General features: G+C 33.2%; 1 protein-coding gene across 1 annotated transcript in view; it reads right to left on the reverse strand.

Annotated features, from left to right (window-relative positions):
• COL11A1 (collagen type XI alpha 1 chain) overlaps positions 1-26,781 on the reverse strand; it is a 212,859-nt gene that overhangs the window by 126,092 nt on the left and 59,986 nt on the right. The window contains exons 5-12 of the mRNA XM_032594346.1: positions 13,542-13,670; positions 7,772-7,888; positions 7,073-7,165; positions 4,249-4,503; positions 3,429-3,491; positions 1,887-1,928; positions 857-919; positions 121-195 (exon numbers count right to left, since the gene is read on the reverse strand). Coding sequence (XP_032450237.1) covers positions 121-195; positions 857-919; positions 1,887-1,928; positions 3,429-3,491; positions 4,249-4,503; positions 7,073-7,165; positions 7,772-7,888; positions 13,542-13,670 — 837 coding nt within the window. The remainder of the gene's footprint in view (positions 1-120; positions 196-856; positions 920-1,886; positions 1,929-3,428; positions 3,492-4,248; positions 4,504-7,072; positions 7,166-7,771; positions 7,889-13,541; positions 13,671-26,781) is intronic.

The raw sequence follows: 26,781 nt of genomic DNA on the forward strand, positions 1-26,781 counted from the left end.
TCTCTACCTCATACAATGGTTTTTAGTTAATTGCTCTGTAATATAGTTCAACAATGTTTTTCAGCAATAAGATGATGAAATATTAAGTCATCTTTACAGCATTAAAAAAAGAAAACATACCGGTAACATTAACATGGTCCCAGGAGGACCAGGTAGACCATCAGCCCCTGGTAAGCCAGGACGCCCTGGGGGGCCCTAGGAAAGTAAATCAGCAAAATTAATAAATAAATTAAAACAAATTTATTAGAAACAGAATAACCTTTAATAACATTAGTCTACATTAACTAATTTGCATTTGTCCCTCCTTTCTTGGTTAATTTCCTCTTAGTAAGTATACCTAGAAAGGGTTGTTTTTCATTTCCCTACTTTCACAGGATTTTAATCATGCATGAAGTTATTGGCTATTCAAGGATGGAGGAAAAAAAGGGAAGGGGTTTTACAAGAAGAGTTTGGACAGACTTAACACAAATGGTCTATCCCACCATGTTATCCAGGACATGCTCTTCAAATTAGAATTCAGGCTTATTAACTCAGTTTATCAGAACCCAGCTAAATACTCATCACAGTTTGTGGAAAACGGGTTTCAATTCAGATTAAATAACTTAATCTAATGTAACAGGTTTATCTAAGCATTGCAATTTATTGAAAATAAAAGTTTTCTTAAACATAGATAAGTGCACATTCTTTATCCTCACTTCTAAAATTATAGTTAGAAAATTTAACCAAAATGTTGCACATTGAGTTCACAGACTTCCTCCTCTCTCATGAGAAAGATAACATGTTTAACTTATGGAATACATTTTAATGATTTTCATTTATGTTATATTCTTTTGTTATAAAGAGTCCCTTCACTTACCCTCTCTCCAGGGTCACCAGGGGGTCCAGTGGGGCCTTGTAGACCTGGGGGACCCATAAGACCCTATAGAGAAACAAACCATGATCTGAGTCAGATTCCTGATCTCATTATCATTCAGGCAAATTCATCCTACCAAAATCCAAGAAAAGCTCATTTTATATTTCATAAATATACACTGGTCTTCCAGTCAATTTCCCTATTTATCTTCCTATAAAAAGACAATACATAGGAACCACTTTGTAGCTAGCTTAACTCTTCCTCTATGAAGCTGCTCTCAGGGTACAGGTAAATATTCCAAGGAAATACAAGAAAGGAGAACACACCAATACAAAGTCACTGAAGTAGAAGTTGGTTCCCAGTTCTTAATGAACAAATGGTACATTCAGACAATTAGACCTCAAAAATGTGATAACAAAGTTGAAATGTAGAAATCATTTAGCCTGGAGGCATTTTTACATTTTCTGGATAAAAAGTATTTAAAGGCATCAGTATAACATATTCATTTCAGATGACAAGAATTTAATTCCACAAAAGATAGAGATTTCTGTCAGATCAGTACAACTATCTGAGAATAAAGACACACTGAGCAACATGAGCCTTCCTAGGAAGTGACAATGGAAGCTGATAATCACTCCATTTGGAAGTACAGATAAGGCTGCTACTGTCTACTTAGAATTCTCAACTCCATCTATTGAGATATATCTTTACCTCTTTAATGGAAACAAGATTTTTTTCACTATCATAACTTTCAGATAGAAAGTTGAAAATGAGATTAGAGGATGCAGAGATATTGAAGCCCCCTCCAAAAGAAATTAAACAAAATTTAATTCCACTGCTCTCAAAAGAATAACATTTGGATAGCCAAATCAGAAAGCAATTTAAGGCCATCAGGCCCTCTGAAAAAAATGTTTGCCTCTATAATTCAATACTCAAATTAGTATAAAATATATAAATTCAATAATGTAATAGAAATGTTATATCTGATTATTTAAAAAATCAAGATGAAAATAATCTCAACACATTTACATACCGCAGGTCCTGCAGGCCCTGGTGGTCCTTCAATAAGCATACCCTATAATAAAACAAGATAGAGATTCATTTCTAGGGAAATGTAACCTGTAACCTCTCGTCTAAGCAGCTCTAACAAAGTACATCATTGCATTTTAAAAAGTAAATTCTCTATTTCTACCATATAAAATCAATTATAAACAGTTTTCTATGGGGAAGGGAGGGAATTTAAAATGATAGAAAACATAGCCCTTGTCCTCAGAGAATCTGTGAACTAATTAGAAAAGGAATAAATATTCAGAAAAGTAATACTAAAAGGAAAATATGCTAAGTTCTCCCAAGAAGGACAAAACAAAGACGTTTGACCAAGTTCTCCCTGGCACCCAGAATAATGCCTGACACAAAGCTGGGATTTAATAACTATTTACTGTTTGAATGAAAGAATGGAAGTTAGGTGGCATCTAAGCACTTTCATTCAGGGAAAAGGGAAAAAAGTCCAAGCGAAAGAATGGGGCATAAACATGAGATAAGCTCCTAAATAGATAAGAGAATAGAGTACTATCTCAGGATAAAAAAACTCATTCCACAATGTTTATGATTCTACTTCCAGAAATTATTTTATCACTTAAAAACATGATTGTAATTTTTTGTAATAAGGGCAAATTCATTCTGAAAAATATTTGAAAATTCTTTGATGAATATATGGCATGATTTATCAGATTTTGGAGTAATACAGTAGATAGCCACTAATCTCATTAGAGCCATATCTTTTTAACCTTTAACTTTCCTTCTACCCAGTTTTTCAATGTGTGTGTCCTTGCAATTTCTGAAATGGATTTTCATGATCTTGAGGCAAACAGTTAAGCATATTTTCTTTAGTTCTAATGTAACAGTTTTCCTGAGTTGCTGATTAGGGACAACAATAGTAAAATTGCTTTCCGGTAGGATCGCTTTTTACCAATATCTTGAGTAGTGAGAACATTAATAAGAATTTTAAAATCACTTTTGGAGTGAATTACACCTTTTCTTCAATGGAAGAACGGGAAGTGGATTTTAAAAAGTATATTTTCATATTGTTACATGATGTTATCTGGATATGAAACAAGTATCTACGTCAAATAATATATTTCTGATAATGCCAAGTTAAAGAAATTGAAGGAAGTTAGAAAAGCTAATGTCTAGTTATATCTCAACCACCAACATTTGAACCTCAGCAAAGTTATTTAAACTCTCTAGGTCTCAGGTTCCTTCGTTGAGTAAAATGAGAGAATTAGACTAGACAATTTCAGTTACTTTCAAATTCCAAAATTCATGTATCTATATTTTTTGGCTTATTGAAGTGTTACTTGCCAGAAATGACCTTACTAACACTTCTTTGTGGCAAATTTTAAATATTTGGACATCAGAGTTTTTATAATATATATGCTATATATTATAAACATATATATGTAATAATTTATATACTAATTTATATAAACATATAATAATTTAAGGTGATGATGGCTCATAATATAAATTAAATCATTGTTACCAACCTTTACAATGTATTCACAACAGTACTTACAGGTTCAACTACTGCTGGTTCTCCTTTCTGTCCTTTTTCTCCATATGCACCGTGGCCATTTATCTGTTGAGTGAAAAATTCAAGCAGCCTGTCTTTAAGTAAATAAGACCACTTAAGGTTTTTTTGGGTTTTTTTAAAGAAAATTTAATCATCTAAGTGCATTTAAAAACAACCTATTAAAACGTGTTTTAAAAATAGAAACCTATTAAAAGTTTAGATACTGAAAATATAAAAAGGAAAGCATGATAAACATTAATACAAATCTTGAATGAGATTAAACAATTGTTTCTTAAAGACATATTATAGAAAGTTAAAGACATCTGTAGACCTCAATTATCATTCCAAGGCACTAAGCAGCAAGTATCATCAAATTGAATTTAACAAAATAAAGGTGGGAGGTAAGGGGTGGAAGAAATGGGTGAAGGGGGTCAAAGGTAAAAAAATAATAATAATAAATACGGTACCTCGACTGAACATCACCAGAAAATATTTTTAAAAATTAAAATAGTCTAAAATTCAGAAATTAGACTTACTATCCCAAATAATAATGACTATTTTAATCTTATCAATGATAATACAATTCGGATACAATTCTATTCACGATTATACTTTCAAATGAAGACTCTGGTAGTGGAGGCAGAAATACAACTGCTGTAGATTCCCATGTGGAAGAATCTATCAAGGTGTCCTAGTAGTGATAAATATCCATAATTTACATAAAAACACAACTTGTATTTTAAACCTGAAAAGACATCAAGATAAATGTGAAAATACTCCAAAAATAAGACATACAATGACACAGAGCGTAATACTGACTTACGCTTGTTTCTGTGATATCTGTTTCTGCTGGAACACCTGGACCAAATTCTTCATTAGTGGGGCTTGTTGGTTTATCTTCATATTCTTTATATTCATAAAAATCATATTCGCCTAAATCTCCATCTACCAGAAGGTCAGAGTCCCTGCCGTCTATTCCTTTGTTTTCATATAGTGTATCCTCGGAATTTTTCCTCTGGGAATCATAATCCTCTCCAGTTAGATATTCTTCAGTAAATACTTCTTCAACTGGATTTGGCTATTAATTTAAGTTGCAAAGAGTTGAAGAACATGAAGTTTACTGTTAGTAAAGCAAGGTAAGCATTTGCAATTACAGTTTGATGGAATGTGACGAGAAGCAATTTAAAAGCTACTAAAGCAAGCCTGAAGGCTGAAAAAGATAGCCTTTCAGTATCATTGAAAGCAATATTTTTGTACGTTGGTATGTACAAGGAAATATTGCTTTCAAAGTACTTTTCCCAATAAACTGCAAATATTCACATGGACTCAACATGTGTATTTGCTAGCTCCATTAAAAAAAATTGTTGGGGCGCCTGGGTGGCGCAGTCGGTTAAGCGTCCGACTTCAGCCAGGTCACGATCTCGCGGTCCGGGAGTTCGAGCCCCGCGTCAGGCTCTGGGCTGATGGCTCAGAGCCTGGAGCCTGTTTCCGATTCTGTGTCTCCCTCTCTCTCTGCCCCTCCCCCATTCATGCTCTGTCTCTCTGTCCCAAAAATAAATAAACATTGAAAAAAAAAATTAAAAAAAAAATTGTTAGTCAATTTTATATTTACTTCATGGTTTAAGATTTGAATAATGAAATATGCACAGTTAAAACTTCGCTTAATTTTCAAATCTCACAGATCATCATTAGGAAATATAACTACTACCAGAAAAACCATGTAAATTTGACTCTCAATCACAAAAATAAAATATTAATGTCAATATTGAGACTTGTCATAGCAATTTTTAGAGTGTATAGTATATAAGGAAGTATTATATCACCAAAAAGTTCTTTAAAGCAAATAAAATATAACTTATAGGCCTCGAAATTCAAGAAATGAAATAGAATATATCACTGCACAATCTCATAAAGGGTAGAGAATAAATATGCACTGACAAGGGAATTTTTTATCAATAAAACTCCCTCAGAGACAGAAAAATAGACCTAGTATAATTATCTTTTTCACATAAGTAATTCTTTATTAATAGCATAAATCTGAATCATATTTATCATGCAATTTTTAGCCATATAATGATCTTGATGAGGTTCAAATGAAATAATTTATCTTGCTAATTTTTGGATTTTTTAAGTTACTTGATTTCCGAGACATAGTGAATCTAGATGACAAAATAGCATTGAATAAATAAGTAGTAGTACACAAAATCATGTGAATAAAAATGCAGCTAAATGATTAATTTAGCAATTGTTAACCAAAATAAAATATTTAGTAACCATAATATTTTTGTATTCTTAGCCAAAGAGGATACACTATCTATAGAGAAGGCATGTTATCCAAAAACTGAACATTGCTATGTTCATAGCTCTGAACTAAAAAGCTAGTTAAATTTGGTTAGATAAATAGGCATCTTGAATCAAGATATCCATTTCTGAAAAACGATAAATTTGGACCAAATGAAACTTAAAATCTGTTCTCCCCCTAAAATGTTATTTTTCTGAAGTATGTGTTTGTATGTCATGCACTACTGCGTTTATTTGCTTCACTGACACAAATGTTATATAAATCTTCTCACAGCTAAATTATTCAGGTATTCTTCATACCCAGTATGACAGGTGTTTCACAAATTTAAACTGAATTGTACACTCATTTTCTCATGATACGAATATATCATAATATGAAATATTATGAATGTACGCACAATATGAATACATTATGAATAATATTTTAATAATATGAGTAATAATATAAATATATTATGGATAATATGAATATTATGAATGTATGGATAATATGAAATAATATATGCATAATATGAAGATTGCTACCTTTACACCTGTATGTGCTTAAACATTTTCATAGAAAAGAATGAAAAGGTTAAGACACATTATTTTAATAGTGTGTTTAATAATAATTAACATCATTCTCCTAACAAGTATGAAAATGTACATAGCTATTAAAATCCACTAAGATTAAATTTTCTAAAGAAGTTTGCTGTCGGGGTACCTGGGTGGCTTAGGCAGGTAAGCATCCAACTCTGGATTTCAGCTTGGGTCATGATCTCACGGTTTGTGAGCTCGAGCCCCGCATCTTGCTCTGTGTTGACAGTGTAGAGCCTACTTGGGATTCTCTCTCTCCCTCTCTCTCTCTCTCTGTCCATTCATTCCCTGTTTGTGCTCTCTCTCTCTCTCAAAATAAATAAATACACTTAAAAAAATAAATACTATTAAAAAAAGAAGTTCTCTGTCATAAAAATGCATGATTATTGGTCAGATGAAATAAATTCTAATTGTATCATTTCATGATACAATTTTCTCTTTAGAGGAGTCTCCTCCTCACAGAAAAATCATGTTGTGAATACCCTTCATCACAACATGTTGAGAAGCTTGCTCAATCCCAGGAGCAATGAAGAGAATGATAGCAGCCAATCCAGTTTAATCAATTTGTGTCTGCATGAAGCAAAGAGTCATGTAAACCTGAATGGACTAATTTAGTAACAGTGAGCCAATGCTATTGTTTCTCTTACCTCAATAAAGGAATAAAAAGATGGAACTTCTCGCAAGTTATATTCTTCCAGAGTGAAGTATCTTTAGAAATATTACACGCTTAAAAAATCTGGGCTGTGATTTAATAGTGTCAATGAGCTTACCTCATTTGTTCCAGATACATGCCTAGGAGCTTCTGTCTGGTAACTTTCCTCTGTTCCATAGTTGTATTCTTGAAAATCATCAACAATATTTGCCTAGTGGTAAATTCAAAAGAAAAACAATTCTAAGAATGTAAAGTAATACCCAATTTAGGAAAAACATGATTTAACTGGGTTATCGTATTAGCCAAATGAGGATTTATCTAGTTGGGTTAGGACAATGACTCATCATCAGAGATCTTCCAGCTTATCTAGGAGAGATCTTGATTGCTTTTTCTTTGCTACCTTTACCCCTAGTTTGGCTTTTGCTGTTGCTTGATAACTTTTCTTCTTCTTGGATGCAAATTTTTCAGATTTAGGGGGTGTAAACTTTTTGGACTTTTCCTTTGAGTTAGTGGCCACTGTCCTCGTCTTCTTTTTGAAATTGGATTTCTTTTTCTGTAAAACGTGGTGAAAGATGGAATGGAAAACATAAATACAGTGAAAAGGGAAATGCAGGGCATGGATGAAAGGAAGGACAAGCAAAGCAAAATGAGCATCATTCCTTCGGGGCAGCTACTGTCAAATAAGAATCACAGTTATTGGGTCACAGAAATCAGGTGGATGAAAGGCTTACAATGAGTTTGAGGAACAGCGGACATAAGAAACCACGGAATGACAAACACTAGGACACCATATACACAGGTGCTACTTTGTTTTTACCTCAGTTTGTGCTATTGTCTCCTCAGCTACAGTGGGTGTCTCTGTTACAAATTCAGCCTCTTTATACTCTGCTTCCCCATACTCATAGTCATATTCCAGAATATCCTCAGGTGCATACTACCTCGCAAAGGAAAAAATATCAGGCGATTTTGTTAGTTGCAGGTAATACTAATAACAAAGTGGTAATTATCTTAACTTTTACGTAGGGTAAAGGTTAAGAGGCAAGTATTTAAATGTTATTTTATATTACAAGAAGTATTATACTGTCAGTGTACAGAGTATAATAACATAAGAGCAACAAAGCCGATTTTCTAAGCGGAACAGTGGTTAGGATTGTGAGGAAACTAAAAATTGTGAATATTAATCCAAACTTAATTAATATTCAAAATTTGTAGCCAATGACTTATTTTGAACACAGCAGTTATATACTTGGTCACAGTTGTTAAATGTTCTTGTTAATTTTTATTTGTAAAAATTGTTACGCAAGGCTCCTCTAAAAGACTTTTAGTGTATTTCCAATGGGTACTTTTTTTTCATTAAACTACATGCTTAAAATATTAAATATGGAGAATAGTCTTTCCAAGTATGAAAGGATATTTAAATTGGAAGTCAGAGAGTGGAGAGGAGGAAAAGGAAATGCAAGGAACATAAGGTAAGTCTAAACCGAACACTAGAATAATGAAAAATAAAATCTAAAATTTGTTCAGAAATCTCTAATTTGCCATAGACTTAAGATCAAAATGAGCACAGAATACTAGCAACACATTAAAAGATTCAAAGTAAGATCTGTTTCTAACATATTATTCACTTTTTAAAAATCCTGCTTTTTTTCCTTCTATCAAAAAAGCATAGCACTCAGACATTGTAAACTACTTAAACTAAACTCAAATTGGAAAATGATATTTTATACTAGATTCCTCTGTATTAAAGCAATTTAGTTGGAGAGAGGTATGTTTCTTAATAGAGGGATGTACAAGACAGTCATATATACTGAATAAGGAAAATAATGTGTTCACCTTCACAGCCAAATGCCTCTATCAAAACTTTAATTTATAAACAAGAATATAGTTATTGTGAAACATATATTAATCATTGGCTTTAAGCAAAATAACTGTAAATACACTAAGTAATACATACAAAAACATTAAGCAGTAAACTCAACAAGCTGTGTTCCTAATATATACAAGCTAAAGGCAACCTATTTGGGTTTCCCTTAGTGTTATATTTGATAAAATTCCAATTATATCCCAACTGGAATCTTGGCATTTCAAAATTGCCAGAAAATCCTTTTTAATCTGCCAGAAAAGTAACTGTTAACCATATGTCTTTTAGAAAGTTGTGATCACTGTGCCTTCTAATTAGCTCTATTAACTATAGCAATGCAAATGAGTGCAAATTTCACAGACATATAATGAGACATGTTCAAAACTGATCTCCTGGCATCATTATACATCTGGCCCTAGATGAGCCTCACTAGAGTAAACTTTTCAAATGGTTCAGCTGAAGGTCATATTGAAATTTGAACAGACATGTCTTTAGTGTTCTCTATGACTGTAAACACTGTAATTTGATTAGATGAACTGAAACGGATTCATACTTTTATCTATTCAGTGATAGCTTCATTATCAATGAACATCCATTTGAAGAACTTCAACAAGAGCTTTATTCTAACTGAATTTGTACAGAATTTGGTAAATAGAAAAATGCACATATATAACACTGAGCACTTGTTTCTTAATGCCTCTGCAATCAAGATAAAGGCCAATTACTTCTAGGAAAGTTAATGTAAACATTATTAACATCATTAAGTAAATAAAATAATTAAATACTGGATTTAGATACATATTAAAAAGACATAAATGGTGACTGAATATTGTATAGTGAATAACTTTTCTGTGGTTATGATCACTCATGTTGAAATAAGAAATAAGAAATTTATACAACTACTAGCTGCCAGCTGGAAGTAAAACACTAAAAACAAAAGATTTGATAGTCTATTTTATGCTGTAGAGTTTTAAAATTAAGCAGACTTTTCAAAATTGTGTGCATCTACAATTAATTTTAAAAACATAAGACAATAAACAAAGACATAAAGGGCTGATTTTTAAAGTACATGGTTTAATGGATCTCAAATGAAGCATGGTATTCAAAAATATACTAATGTACATTAACTTCATGTCGTTGTTCTTTTTCTTGTAGGAGGAAACATCTTCTAACCCCCATAAGCCTCTCCTCTTTTTAAACTCTTTCCAAATGAAGATTAACCAGACTAGTTGTGACTCTGGAAGAATGGAGGAGATAATATTCTCACCTCCTTAGGCACTAAAGCATATCTTTTTCTTAGAGTCTTTCAGGAGTCAGTGTAAAGAATCACTCCTTCTGTTCTTATTTCTTTTTCTAAACAGCATCCCCTTAGTCATGGTATTGAGTGTATTTAGCACTTTGCTAGTATATATGCAGCTTTATAACCTATGTTTGGAGATGGCCGTCTTTCCTTACCATGGGATTTTAAAAATCTTGAAAACAGAGAGAACTAGTTGTAATAAATTAGATGAATACAGGCAAAAAGACATGCAATGATGGAATGATTTCGATTTCAGCTTGGATATGTTAGTAGCCTAGCATAAATTGTAGTGAGAAGGAAGTCTTCTAGAAATGTCATAATCTGTTCTTATTTAACTTGTTAGAAAAATAGTGGCATCACTAAATATCTGTGAGAACTAGAATATATGATAAATATTAAGTGCAAAAAATATTAGGGTAATATATTTGGGGAAGTACACTGGTTTTTAAATTTGTCTATAAAATACTCTCTTTCCTTTGCTTTATTTTCCTTGTTCATCCTTTTAAAAAAAAGAATGTCAATTGCCTACTATGTATAAGTTACTATAGTTTGCATAATAAATTAAGAAATAACCATATATAGATTTCACATTTAATTTCTTGTAAAGATAATAGGATACTCTTACTTGAGAAAATCCCCAAACATCATAATTTTAATATCAGTTACTCTTCTACGTAAATGGTATTGTGTAAGTTCAAATAGAATTAAAGTTTGATGATATTTTGGCTCTATTTAAATCTATCTCTGTTATGCATTTCACTCTATGATGATGATGTGCCAAACACATACACAATTGAATCCTAAGAACGATTTAGAAGATGTTATTTAGAGTGTATGAGGTAAACCACAATTACAAGTTGGAAAAAGCACATGAGTTAATTTATAAAAGAAACTGACATACCTATTAATCCAAATAGATTAATGAATATGCATTGTTACAAATTTGTTAATGGAAAATTAAGCAATATAAAGTGCAACATGAATGGTTGATGCTCTGTATTGCACTTTATTTTCGTTATTCACTGGTAAATAGCATTGCTTACTATGCTGTACTGGAATAACATCTGTAGATCAATTATTAAAATGCATATTTGAAACATAATGACATATTAATGGCTATAGTTCAAAATTATTATTATAAGAACTGGTTACTAATTTGGTTAACCAGTTTATTTAATAAGTGTATAACATAGGATGGTTATCTTACTATTGAAGTATCAATGTAATTTAGAATTGGAAAAAAATGTGACAGCTGATTCTTCAAAAAAATTTTTCACTGTAACACATTCAATATAGAAAGCGGTAAGAAATGCTATCTATTTTTGCATCACCCAACCAGATTTTCATGCAGTTTTTTGTTATAGCAATACATTGTTTTTCCCTACACGCTCTTCTAGTAAAAACAAGTTGAACTTCTTAACGAATGTTAAATACAGGTTATCAATAACTCAAAGTAGAAAAGAGCAAATTCACTTTTAAATGAACTTAAGAAAAAAATGGATAAGAATTATTTTGCTAAAATAACTGTTTAACTGGCATGATAGCATTAACATATAGTAATAAAACACCTCAAGGTGATATATTAAGAAAGCATACCTTCATTCTTCCAAAAATCAGAGCCATGTCTGTTGCTAAAAGGAACAAACTTATCTTTCTTAAAATAGGAGCAAAATAAATCTCATCAATATCGAACAGGTACAACATGTATAATTTTTTTTAATTTCAATACTGATTTATCACATAATCTCTAAGATATAAAAGCACTAAACCTGATGGTATTTAACCTATCCTTTTGGAATTCACAAAAAAAAAAAAAAATATTTAAATAAATCATGAAGGAATAAGAAGAATGAACCACTGGTGAACCGTGAAACAAGCAAACAACTACCCAAGTAATTTCTCTTTTCTCTCTCATATTTGCTTTTCTGTCAGCTTCTTAAGCCTTTATCCTGTTTTAAGAAAAACATCCATATTAAGTCATGGAAAAGATCATTGCAACAGAATTTACTGTCATACTTTAAAAAGAAAAGTGATGTCAAAAAAGATATTTCAAGCATTTAAGTGGTAAAATCCCAATTGAATTTACATGCAAACATACCAATAAATTAAAAGATAAGATCCTAACCTCTTTTAAAAGAGTAAAACTCAAAAGGTGGCACCAATTAGTATATTTAGAAAGAAGAATGCCATTTGAGCTATTTTCAAACATAAAGACAGCCTTGATGTTTTCAAACTTCCAACCCCCACTTCTAAAATGTAACACTCCCCACCTTGAGAAAAAAGAATCTAAGTTGTTTTGCTACCAGTTAAAGAGTAACTTCCTTCCAGCTTGCTTGTTTTTTTAATTTCCAGAAGACCCACACCAAAGGATTTTACCAAAAAATCTGGATAAAGATGTGTTGTACTATATTTTTGTTTTTTGGGAGTATTCGATTTTGATAAAATTGCTATGGCTATTTTTTTTTTTTTTTTTTTTTTTTTTTTTGGCCTGGAAGAGAATAGGGTCAAATTCATTACAGTAAATTTTCTTGCAAAAATAGCCTGGAAAAAAAGGTTTCACACCTGAATTTCAAATACAGTGACATAATATGAATGAAAGTATATGAATATTTTTAGCTACAATTAGATCCTACTGCTTTTCATTTCATTGTTCTTTATGTCGAATTCTGTAGAAGAAAAAGAAAACGTACATATCAATGTAGCCTAGCCCTATAAGAAATAGGAAAAAAAAATTTCTTTAAGTATTCAACAGAGACTGAAACTTTAAGATAGCTCTAATGTCACCTTCCCATCTGTGCGAATTGCCAAAGGCAAGTACACCAGAAGAATTGTCACCCTTATCTTGAGGCTGTGTGTTAATTATTTAAATGCCAAGGGCAGGGGCGCCTGGGTGGGGCAGTCAGTTAAGCGTCCGACTTCAGCCAGGTCACGATCTCGCGGTCCGTGAGTTCGAGCCCCGCGTCAGGCTCTGGGCTGATGGCTCGGAGCCTGGAGCCTGTTTCCAATTCTGTGTCTCCCTCTCTCTCTGCCCCTCCCCCGTTCATGCTCTGTCTCTCTCTGTCCCAAAAATAAATAAAAACGTTGAAAAAAAAATTAAAAAAAAAAAAATAAATGCCAAGGGCAGAAATATAGCTTTTAGAGAACTACCTTTTTTTCACCTCTCCCAAAATGAAATATGCTCATATATATATATAGCATATAAGTAAGGAATCTCTATTTTTAAGAAGTTTAAGAAACAGAGTACTTAAGAGGAAAAAAAATACCAAAAATCTTCCTTAAGTCACTTCTTCCTAGAACTATTAAAACACTATTAAATAGAAAGTATAGGTTTAATTAAAACTGAATAATAACGATAAGCCTCAAAACTGCAAGACTATGTCTGTACCACTGAAAGGAGAAAATGAGCCCTGATCTCATGGTCCTCACCTCATCAACCTGAGGTTCCTGAGCCTGAGCGGCCTGGGGTACTGAAGAGTCACAGTCTGGACTGTAATGCTCACAGTAGTCATATGCTGCTTTAGGGTCACCTATGATCAACAGCTGCTGGATGTCCCCCTGTCAAGAAACAAACATGAATGTAATCAGTATATATAGATACACATATATTTAGAGCAAGATTTATTCAAGACAACATGCAGTTTATTTTTATTGTTTTATTGTTTTGTGTGTGTTTATTTTTATTTTTTTTTTTATTTTTTTAAATTTTTTAATGTTTATTTATTTTTGAGACAGAGAGAGACAGAGCATGAGCAGGGGAGGGGCAGAGAGAGAGGGAGGCCCAGAATCTGAATCAGGCTCCAGGCCCTGAGCTGTCAGCACAGATCAGCACAGCAAGATCATGACCTGAGCTGAAGTTGGCTGCTTAACTGACTGAGCCACCCAGGCGCCCCGTGTGTTTATTTTTAATTACCTGAAGAACTAACACTTACATTTCAATGTTAGAAATAGCCTTATAGAACAAATGAACAAAGGAAAAAGAGAGAGCAAGCCGAGAGAGAGAGATAGACTCTTAACTCTAGAGAACAAACTGATGGTTACCAAAAGGGAGATGGGTAGGGACATGGGTGAAATAAGTGATGGGGATTAAAGAAGGACACTTGTGATGAGCACCAGGTGTTGTATGTATGTTGAATCACTATATTGTATGCCTGGAACTTATATTACACTGCATGTTTACTATACTGGGATTAAAATAAAAAATTTAATAAAAACTAGTCTCACAGATTTGAGAGAAAAATTCACACCTGTTTTACAAATTAGCTGTTAATATTAAGGTTTTATTCTATTACTTTGTGGTTCATAGAATCTATACTATATGCATCCATTCGGTAAAACAATTTTACTACATTCACAGTATATTCTTTATAAAATAAGACAAAATGTAAATATTAAGCTGATAAAAAAGTAAATAAAATTTAACAACTGTAAATATATAAAGAGGATGATTATATTTTCTTTTTTAAAACTTTTTAATGTTTATTTATTTAAAAAGATTTTTAATGTTTATTTATTTCTGACAGAGAGAGACAGAGCATGAGTGGAGGAGGGGAAGAGAGAGAGGGGGACACAGAATCTGAGGCAGGCTCCAGGCTCTGAGCTATCAGCACAGAGCCCAACGCGGGGCTCGGACTCGCAGACTGTGAGATCATGACCTGAGCTGAAGCCGGATGCTCAACCGACTGAGCCACCCAGGTGCCCCAATGTTTACTTAATTTTTGAGAGAGACAGAGTGTGATCAGGGGAGGGGCAGAGAGAAAGGGAGACACAAAATCTGAGACAGGCTCCAGGCTCTTGAGCTGTCATGACAACACAGAGCCTGATGCTGGGCTCGAACTCACGGACCAAGATATCATGCCTTAGCTGAAGTTGGATGCTTAACCAACTGAGCCACCCAAGTGCCTTGAGGGTAATATATTTTCAATATTAACTAAAGAGTTCAATCAAAGTAAACTGAATTACAGCTGGCCAACAGGCATATGAAAAGATGATCAAAGTCACTCCTTATCAGGGAAATACAAATCAAAACCACATTCAGAAACCACCTCACGCCAGTCAGAATAGCTAAAATGAACAAATCAGGAGACTACAGATGCTGGAGAGGATGTGGAGAAATGGGAACCCTCTTGCACTGTTGGTGGGAATGCAAATTGGTGCAGCCACTCTGGAAAACAGTGGAAAACAGTGTGGAGGTTCCTCAAAAAATTAAAAATAGATCTACCCTATGACCCAGCAATAGCACTACTAGGAATTTACCCAAGGGATACAGGAGTGCTGATGCATAGGGACATTTGTACCCTGATGTTTACAGCAGCACTTTCAACAATAGCCAAATTATGGAAAGAGCCTAAATGTCCATCAACTGATGAATGGATAAACAAATTGTGGTTTATATACACAATGGAATACTACGTGGCAATGAGAAAGAATGAAATATGGCCTTTTGTAGCAATGTGGATGGAACTGGAGAGTGTTATGCTAAGTGAAATAAGTCATACAGAGAAAGACAGATAACCATATGTTTTCACTCTTATGTGGATCCTGAGAAACTTAACAGAAGACCATGGGGGAGGGGAAGGAAAAAAAAAAAAAGAGGTTAGAGAGGGAGAGAGCCAAACCATAAGAGACTCTTAAAAACAGAATAAACTGAGGGTTGATGGGGGGGGGGGGTGGGAGGGAGGGGAGGGCGGGTGATGGGCATTGAGGAGGGCACCTGTTGGGATGAGCACTGGGTGTTGTATGGAAACCAATATGACAATAAATTTCATATTTTAAAAAAATTAATAAAATAAAAATGAAAAAAGTGAACTGAATTATTATTGTTAGGCAAACTTATATGATAATTTTATTTATTTATTTATTTATTTATTTATTTATTTAGAGACAGAGAGAGAATGAGCAGAGGGAGGGGCAGAATGAGGAAGAGAGAGAGAATCGCAAATAGGCTCCTCGTGGTCAGCACAGAGCCCAATGTAGGACTCAAACCCATGAAACTGTGAGATCATGACCTGAGTTGAAATCAAGAATTGGATGCTTAACCAACTGAGCCACCCAAGGGGCTGATATATGAAAATTTTTAAATGAAAACATAGATCCTACTACTGTGTTCTGGCAAAGGAGTCCATATTAAAAGGAACTTCTACCTACAAAGGTGAATAAGAAATGCAGAAACCAGAAAAATTCGTATTATAAATAAAAAGCATAAATTTGGTATATTTTTATTAAGAAAAAATTGGAGTATCCAAGCACACATTAAAATTCACTTTCTTTGAATTCTGTATAATTTTAATAACAAACATTACGAGTAATTAGTAATAGGGTTATCTAAAGAGTTTAATTTCAGGAGGTTCCCCAAACTGGCTCTGGAAATTATGTAAACAAGAGAAAAATTGTAATATCCTGCTCCTGAAACAATCTGAATGTTTCCACAAGGTCTAATTCAACATGAAACTGTTTTCTATAAATCTATGGGTCATGGCCATATTAATTCAGAACTATACTCAGGCCCAGAAGAATGTCTGTGTTAATACCTATTTGACTTGGTGATTCAAGGCCTTGTAAGTTTGAGTACATGAGAATGATTCACAGGAGAACTCCTGACTCCATTTTGAATAATTTCAAATTATTCCAGCTTTTCTTCATTTTGTTAACAGGAGCTATTTAGAGCTATTTATTGTCTGAAAATACCAACATTAAATTTAAAGAGTCTCTAACAACGAATACTAAGAAAGAATTCATAGCAATTTTATACAACAGCTGTTTAATTTTTTCATTAAATCATTCATTCAAACAGTGTTTTAAAAGTGCATATAGCATGTTCATATGTCAGGTAATACCCAAATAAGAAAACATCTACTTTATTTCCCAGTAAAACATAAAACAAAGCAGAATCAGCAAATATCCAGCTGAAAATTATATGGTTTATAGTAGTCATACTATTATTAGTGTTTCCAACCTCAAAATTATTTACTTCCATATGTCATGAGGCAATATAATTAATTAATCAAATTAGACTGTTTCTGAGATTTTTTCAAGATTCTTTTTTGTAAATAGGTTAGAATGGCTCTAATATTTCCTTAATGTCTTCTGATTTTAAACATGCTCACAGCAAATTAATATAAGTTCTTAAAATTTATTGATAGCCATTCTCAAACATTACCTGATCAATATACTACTGAGTAGCCACTACTGAATTATATACAAATAATTCTATAATTATATAAATGGATAATAATAAATAACAAACAGAATTCTGAATGCACAATTTGTCATTCCACTGTCAAAAAAAAATAATAATGAGGCATCATTGAGTACATCATGAGTATTGGCATCTAATTAGAAATCCTAACTCTTGAATTTTCTCCAAACTTTGCCATTAACTATGTGGAATTATGCAAGTCACTTAATCTCATTCATCATTTGTAAAATGAATACATGTAGAGATCATATCTAAGGTCCTTCCCAGAACTCCAGAATTCCATACTTAATTATAGGAAATATAACGAACTAAGTGAAGCTGTTGCTGAAACAGAAAAAAAATTCCCTATCTTATAAGCATATGGTATTTTTTTAAATAGTAAATTTTTGAGAATACTGGTTTTCTAAGTTCTTACTTGACTTCATTAAATGGAATCCTGCCAATATTTCCACTATAAATTCTTATTTCAGGTGTTTAATATTTAGCCATAAAATATAGTACTGGAAAGAAACTGAAAAAATCACTTAAAAACTACAGTATAATTTTCCCCAGAAGGCATTTTACAGTGTTTTATGTTAATCATAGGACATGTTGTGAGACAGTCTGTAGATAAACAAAAGCACCCTGACAGGTTGAATAAACTGTAAATATTTATATTCAATACTCATAAAAATTTCCACAGCTGGGAAAGGGTGAAGTTACCAAGTAATATTGGCATCTGCAGCATACAAAGTATGAAAAAGACAGCCTCCTCCTCTAACGATCTACAAAGCCAAAATTAGAGTTGATGCAATTACCTTACTATCTACAGCTGTGTCAACTAAGTCTCTAGAGTAGTATTTGCATACAGACAGGATGAGACTAAGGTAGAAAGCAAAGCAAATGTAAGAAAACCAAATGGCACCTATCTATAAAAATGAGGTTCCTCTAAATGTCACATGCCTTGCAAAAGGATCCTGCCACATTTTTATCAAAACCAATGAATAAGTAATAGCATATCTTCTTTTCAAAACTTAAATATAATGCACATATTCTAGTAATTTATATTTGTTTTTTTTTCATTTTGTTTATGATGTATGTGTGGGCATTGTGTGTGTATGTGTAGCTCTATAAAGCCTAGCAATTTCTATTTTCTATGCAATGAATATAATTACATTGTGTCTATGAAGTACACAAGTTAATACACATTTAGCTTTTTTTCTCATTTACAAGAGATCAGATTTATTGAAAAAAATGTGGTATATGAAATTGGTCTAATGTTTTTAAGGTCAAATGTCAATGTGTCAATGTTAAGTGTCTGATTTTTGAAATTCAGCTCTTCATCCTATGTGAAACCAACCTGTGCTTGGTTGAAGTCAGTTCCCAGCGTAAGTATCCACTGAATTGTACGGCACAGAAGCTGATTCCTGAGTGTGAGCAATGGAAAACCAGCTCTTATCAGCTGTCATGTTCAATTCAGTGTGACCTGTGAATGGATTATGTGCCTGGGACATAATAAAATCACAAGAATGGCAGAGGAAATTCAGATATAACCAAAACAGCAAATGCAGAGGCTGGATCAATCTTCAACTATAATGGCTCAGATAGAGTTCACTTAAAAAAATTATTCGGCGGAGAGTGCAAGCAGGGGAAGGGCAGAGAGAGGGGGACAGAGGATCTGAAGCAGGCTCTATGCTGACAGGCACACAGTAGTGACCCGGACATGGGGCCAGAATTCACGAACTGCAAGATCTGACCTGAGCCGAAGTTGGACGCTCAACCCACTGAGCCACCCAGGTGTTCCAAGAGTTCATTTTGATACAGTTTACATATAAATAGTCTCTTGAATGTCAGTCTAGAAACTAGTATGTATACAAAGGCATGAAGCTTTTAATTCCCCTCGTAATCTTGGAAGACTCAGACTTTTAATATTAAAACTTGGATATTACTTGTATTCTAAGAGAATAATTTACTTTTGTAATACCATGAAAAATAGACTCCAAGTTATCTATTGATGATGTATGTCACTGAATTTCATAAGTTTCTAGAATTAAAGTTTTCATCTCCCCTAATGCTTAAATAAATCACACAGCTGCAATTGTGTTCTATAAAATCATCTAGCCTCCAAATTTCCCATAGCACATTCCTGTCTCTTTTATCCTCACAAGGATAAAACATGCAGGTATTTCAATGGGAATGAATGTTTTATGAAATGCTTCTTGGAAAAATCTTGATGATAAGTTATAAGAAAATAGGAGTTACTTTGATAAAAAATATGCAGAGGGAAATAGCACTAAAGAGAAAAAGCACCTTAACCAAAACTTTGAAGGTATAAAACTGCATGATGAAGTCTGAGAAGTACCCTCAGTGCCACACAGTTGGAAGGATAGCCCTAGCTGATGATAATGAGTAGTGAGCATTGAGAGTGGAAAGAGATAAAGAGGGGGAGCAATTTAAGAAAAGCCTTGTGTGTGAACTGAATTCTGGTAGTTATGGAGTATCATTGTTTTGAACAATGGAGGACATTGATCAATGTTGCATTTTAATAAAATTGTTGACAACATAGGAAAGGATGAATTGGAAGCAGCCATTTTGGAAGCATGGGAATCTGTTAGGAGTCCACGTAGTTAAGTTTTGAGAAACTAAGCAGAAGCAGGAGCACACAAAGGAGACAGAGTTGACATATTAGAAAAAAAGATTAGGAGACTGGGTGCTGATGATGGGGTGGGTTGAGAATGGCAGGAAAGATGGAGAAAGGTGCATTAAAGAGGAATGGAAGGCAATTCTTTAATTTCTGGAGGAAACAATAGCAGGATGGCAAAAGCATTTACTCAGTTAAAAAAAACATAACAAAAGGAAATATTTTTGGATGAAACTCTTATGTCTACAAAATTGAATGATAATCATTGTTTCTAGAATAAGTTCAATTCTTCGTCTAAGAAAATGGCCTTCATTTACTTTTGAATTGTATCCTTCTACCTACAGATTGTATGGTCATATCACTGAAGCCAAACTAAGCTATAGGAATCAATAAGAATCAGGGAGATTTTCTGTAGCAATTGATATCCATTTTTTCATTGCTAATGAAGGATAAAATGAACTTGCCTAGACTTAGTGATATGGGCTCATTTGTGTCCCCCCACCCCCAACCAACCCAGATTTTTATATATTTTTTTAAGTCTTAAATAACTTCACAATATGACCATATTTGGAGACAGAACCTATAAGGAGATCATTAAGGTAAAACGAAGTCATTATGGTGGTTCCTAATGTAATGTGACTGGTCTCTTTATAAGGGGATTTAGGACACAGACACAATAAAAACAGACTACATGAAGACACAGGGAGAAGAAGGCCACCTAGAAGCCAAGGGAGAGAGGCCCCAGAAGAAATCAACCCTAATGACATTTTGATTTCAGACTTGTAGCATCCAGAACCATGAAAACAATAAATTTCTGTTGTTTCAGACAGTCTCTGGTATTTTGTTATGGCAGCCCTAGAAAACTAATACAGACTGAGTTAAATTAGTTTGTTTTTTAAATGTATACCTTGTAAGTGTTGTCTTTATAATAGAATAAAGAATGCTTTTAGCAAAGTAGTTTTGTTTATTTATAACTAGGGTAATATCTGGCTATATCCAGGAACTGGTATTAAGTAGATGCTGCAGTAATATTGGCTGATTTAATTTGGCAAACAGCTAGAACTCAGTGTACTCATAGATTATCGCAAACTTAATAGTATCACCACACGTAAATATCCCTCAGTCTACTGGAGATAATATAAAGTGAGAAATGATTTAAAAAAAAAAGTATACTCTTAAGCATAAATAAAGAATTTGAAGGGAACAAGTTTTTACATAAACTTACCAGAGGTTTAAAAAAAATCATCAAACTAAATTATGTTAGAGTTCATACTGAGTTTAAATAGCCATTTATAAGACTATTTCAAAATTCATTTTAATTATGCAAGTAAAAAACTTAAAAATCAATCCACAAATTTAATGCAATTCCTATCAGAATACCAATGGCATTTTTTAAAGGACTACAACAAATAAATTTAAAATTTATATTAAACCACAAAGGAGCCCAAATGGAACAGATCAATGGAAGAGAGAGCCCCAAAATAAATCCACGCTTATATGGTTAATTAATCTACCATGGAGAAGGCAAGATTACACAATGGGGAAAAAACAGTCTCTTCCATAAATGGTGCTGGGAAAACTCGACAGCTACATACAAAAGATTGAAACTGGACTATCTACTTACATAATAACTAAAATGAACTCAAAAATGGATTGAAGACTTCAGTGTAAGATTTAAAACCAAAAAACTGGAAGAAAACATAAGCAGTAAACTTTCTGACACTGGTCTTAGCGATATTTTGGGAGGTCTGTATCATCAGGCAAGGAGAACAAAAGGAAAAAACAAACAAATGGGACATCAAACTACAAATCTTTTCCACAGTGAAGGAAAACATCAACAAAATAAAAATGCAACCTACTGAATAGTTGAAAATGATGTAGCTGATAGGGATTAACATCCAAAATATATAAAGAACTCCTACAATTCAATATCAAAAAACACACTATCTGATTAAAAATGGGCAGAGCACCTGTATTGACATTTTTCCAAAAAAAAAAAAAATACATATGGCCAACAGATACATGAAAAGATGTTCATCATCACTAATCATCAAGGACCTGCAAATCAAAACCACAATGAGATATTACCTCTTAACAGTCAGAATGGCTAAAAAGGCATTAAACACACACACACACACACACACACACACACACACACACACACCAAAAAGAAAACCAAGCAAGAAATAACAAACATTAGTGAAGCTACAGTGAAAAGAGAACCCTCACGCACTATTGGTGGGAATGAAAACTGGTGTAGCAACCATGGAAAACACTACGAGTTTCCTTAAAACATTAAAACTAGAACTATCATACGATCTTGTAATATAATTTTTGAGTATTCATACAATGAAAACAGAAACACTAATACATATAAAGAAGATAATGGTGTGAGTGTGTGTGTGTGTGTGCGTGTGTGTGTGTGCGTGCATGTAATGGAATATTACTGAGCCACAACAAAAAAGAATGAAATCTTGCCATTTGCAACAACATGGATAGACCTACAGGGTAATGGACTATGTGAAACAAGTCACGAAGAGAAACACAATACCATATGATTTACTTACATGTGGAATACAAAAAGCAAAACAAATGAACACAATACAAAAGCAGATTCACAGATAGAATAAATTGATGGTTGCCCAGGGGTGGAGGGTGAAAGGTGATTGACGATATAGGAGAAGGGGATTAAGAGGCACAATCTTCCAGTTATAAAATAAATTAGACATGGAGATGTAATGTACAGCACAGAGAATATAGTAAATAATATTGCAAAAGACTATGTATGGTGGCAGATGGTAACTAGGTTTATTGTAGCAATCATTTCACAATGTATATAAATATGGAATCAATATGTTATATACCTGAAACTAGTATAATATTAAATGTCAATTATGTTTTAATAAAAAAACAATTCCTCAGTTTGTTCTCTATATTTAATGGTCTCTTATATTTTGTTTCCCTCCCTGTTTTTATATTATTTTTGCTTCCCTTCCCTTATGTTCATCTGTTTTGTATCTTAAATTCCACATATGAGTGATTTAAATATAGAGAACAAACTGAGGGTTGCTGGAGAGTTTGCGGGTGGGGGAATGGGCTAAATGGGCGAGGGGCATTAAGGAAGACACTTGGGATAAATCACTGGATTCTACTCCTGAAATCATTATTGCACTATACTAACTTGGATGTAAATTTAAAAATAAATAAATGTATTTTAAAAAAACAATTCCTGGTTGTATCATTAACTCCATATTAATGAAATTATATTTGAGTTCAGCTTCATGTCAGCAATGGGAAAAAAGAACAGAAAAATGTATTCTCATCAGAATTAAATATATATACACTAATATTTACCTCAGAATTACATATCTTTTGCATTTTTGCATTTTATTTTATCTGTCTAAACTAATGCAATCAGAAGTAAAATAACACAGTTAGTGCTTTCTTGATTTTAGAAAACACATATAAAGATTTTAAATAACAAGTCTGAAAATACTGAGATGATTCTTAAATCACAAAAGGATTCTTCATTTCAAATTTCATTAAATAATGAACATTTAAAATGTATGTCACAATTTAATTACTTTCCCAAAACAAATTTATCTCATACTTTTTACAAAGATCTGTTTTCTTAAAGAATATTGAAAATAATATTCAAAAGTCTAAAAAGAGGATTTTAAAACAAAATGGAAGTCATACTGAGACTTACTTAAAAAGTAATTTTAAGAAAAAAATCATAGGTCAAATATGGCCTTTGTATGTAGGTATGATTTTTCACTGACTGTCTCACAAAGTTAACAGCAGAATTTGACATTTACTTTCATAGCCTTTGACTCGACAGTAAATTTTGGGCTTATTTTTGAAGTAATTATCACCTTTTGAATATGAAAAAAAAAGATTATCTTCATCATTCCACAAAGAGTTTAACGGTTAAACATACTCGTCTACTCCTCTAAGCAAATATGCCAGTTATTTGGAAATCATTTTTTTACATATCAATTCGACATCACCTTTTTTATTGCCTATTTTTAAGACTAAAGAAAATATCTCTCACTAGATGAAAAGAAATCATTGGTTGTAGCATCTCTATACATTCATTACTCTAGTTCTATATACAGTGACACTGTGCCAGAAATAACAGAGCTTTAAAAATACTTCCTTATGTTTACACTGGTTCACTCCTCTGCTGTGTAACAATGAATGATACATTTCCTTGCATGAACTGAAGTTTTACTAAAGCAAAATTGGCCATTTTATAAGACATATAAGCCTAAGAGCATTTTAAAATTATGCATTTAAGTATATAAAACAATAAATACACCCTTTACTCTTTTTTTAGTTTTGAAAAAAAAAAAAGATTTTTTCGATGTCAATGTGAAAACCTCTTAGCTTATAACAGAATATAGCCAATCTGTACACATGTCTATTGAACAGTGAAAAATAGGGGGTCTGCTTTCAAAGTTGAAAGACAGAATTCCCTATTGAAATGGGAGTATTTGGAAAGAACTGTATTTTTCTTGAATGCAAAAGCAAACCTGCTATACAACATTCTTAATTTCAGGAGGTACTGTATGCCTTACAATTTTAAGACAAGCTACATATTTTCCCAAGACAAATTATTCTTCTTTTTTATATATTAGCATATATGATAATTTGTGTTAATAGGCACAGATACATTATCAGCCAGATAATAATCGCTTTTCTTCTACAACTCTTAATCGTAACTGACAGGGGAATTTAACAGCCAGATAACTTTCAGAACTTTTCTCTTTGGTGGTTTACCAATCATCCATCTATGTGTTCAGTCAATAAATATTTATTAAGGCAAAGCAACATGCTGACTCTCTGGTAGAAGGAAGAGGAATAAAGTGGGAAACAGAGTCGGATCCCATTTTCGGATAGCTTATAGCCTGGTAAAGGAGATTAATAACGAACAAAACGTAATATATAAGACTTATTTCTTGAGTACCTACTATACTCCAATTATGAGGAAGAAAGAAAATGGCAGCTAGTGGGTAGGGAGAGTGGGAACAACTTCCATCTGGGAAAATTAGAGCAATGATCCAGAAAGGCTTGGCATAAATGACACAATTAATGATAAAGTATCCAGTGTCTCTTTTAAATACAGAAATGCTTGGTATTCTTTGTTGGCACCCCCCAATCCTAATCACACTTCTCTCTCCTACTCTGTGTCCAAAAAACCTGACCCTTGTAGCCGACACCATTAGACTCTCACGCTGGATCCAGTTCAGACAATGAAAGTTACTATCAAGAATTTGCAAGGTGAGAAGAGAAGGAGTTGGAGTCATTTTCCTCTCACTCTCTGGGTTTATCACAGTGGTCTGGCCCCCTAACCACTACTGCCATTGCCAGAAAGCACTTCTGCATGGCTCCAGCTTTCAGTGAGCTCTGGGCCACTATTTCTGCTCCTTGCCTCTTTAGCCCTAAGGAAGTAATGCTCATCCCCAGGTTCCTTGGACTCCTTGTTCACACCTCTGTAATCACCTGAATAGAAATTCTGTTTTCTTCTGGAACATGGTGTGGGCTCACAAGGAGTGTGAGAAGTCAAATAAAGACCTTAAGGTCTTTAAGACCAAAGAAACGCCTTAAAATGGTAGCTGGCATCTTCCTTTTACGTATGTACTCAGTTAAAGGATTCAAACAATCTAGACGAAAGGCACAGTTTATAGTCTAGGCTCCTCCACTTAATCAGCCAATCTATACTGTTTAAATAAAGTCACTGGAATATAAACTTCATGAAAGCAAGAACCTGTCCATTTTGTTCTCTAAGGTTTCTACCATGCTTGGTTGGAATAGGCCTGCACATAGTGGGTACACATTAAATGTTTGTTCAATAAGTGGATCTCTGGGATATTAATTTATTCATCATTACAAGACTTGATTTCAATACCTGTATGTCGAGAATACTATTATCTTTCCTCTATTCCCTAGAGATTCTTTAAAAATTAATATGTACTTAAATAGTTTTTAAAATGTAACATCTTCACAAACAAGGTCTAATTATTATATTATTTGAGGACAATTAAGGGAGAACACAGCTTTGAATGGCAAACTTCTAGACAACTTTATAGACACTATAAAATCTAAGAAATGTTGCTGGAGAATCCATTTGTAATTGTTCCAATAATAAATTCCAAAGAAGTTGAGTTTCAGGAGCCTTAAAGTCATTATTCTGTAAGTAAAGCCCATCAGGAAAAAAAAAAAAAAAACATATAGAAGAAAAAGAAGAATGCATTTAGCTAAGCAGCATGTGTCACTGTAAAAGCAATAGCTTTTACAATAGCATGTTTCCAGCATATGTCACTGTAAAAGCAATAGCTTAACAAAATTATACAACGTTTTCATAAGATACACCCTGGACACTAAAACTTCTGTTCACGTTTGATATTAGAGCTTTATTGTAAAGTATGATCCTTCTTTGTAGAGGCTTTTGATTGTATATCCAGGAACAAAACTGACATTAAATCTTAAACATAACATAAAATTCTCAAGAACTGACATTCATTATCAGAAGTTTAATTGAAACCTATGCTTCTTGTCTACTCAGACTTCTGAATCTGCCAAAACATTAACTCCATCGTAGTTTTTTTTGAACATTCCATACGGTTAACGATTCTTTCCAAACTATTTTGTGTGGAAAAGGAAAGCTGCCAAAATGTTTAGAATTTTAGTGTAATTGAAAAATGCATCAGAGATTGCATCTTACCTATAATTCAAAGGAAAGAATGAGGGAAACCACATAATCACAGACAGAACTGCTACTCGCACGAGACTTTACATTTCTTGGTATCCCAAAATCAGCTTCAGAAATCAGTTTTAAGAAAATGGGT

Source organism: Lynx canadensis, chromosome C1, assembly GCF_007474595.2.
Source record: "Lynx canadensis isolate LIC74 chromosome C1, mLynCan4.pri.v2, whole genome shotgun sequence".
Lineage (NCBI taxonomy): Eukaryota > Metazoa > Chordata > Mammalia > Carnivora > Felidae > Lynx > Lynx canadensis.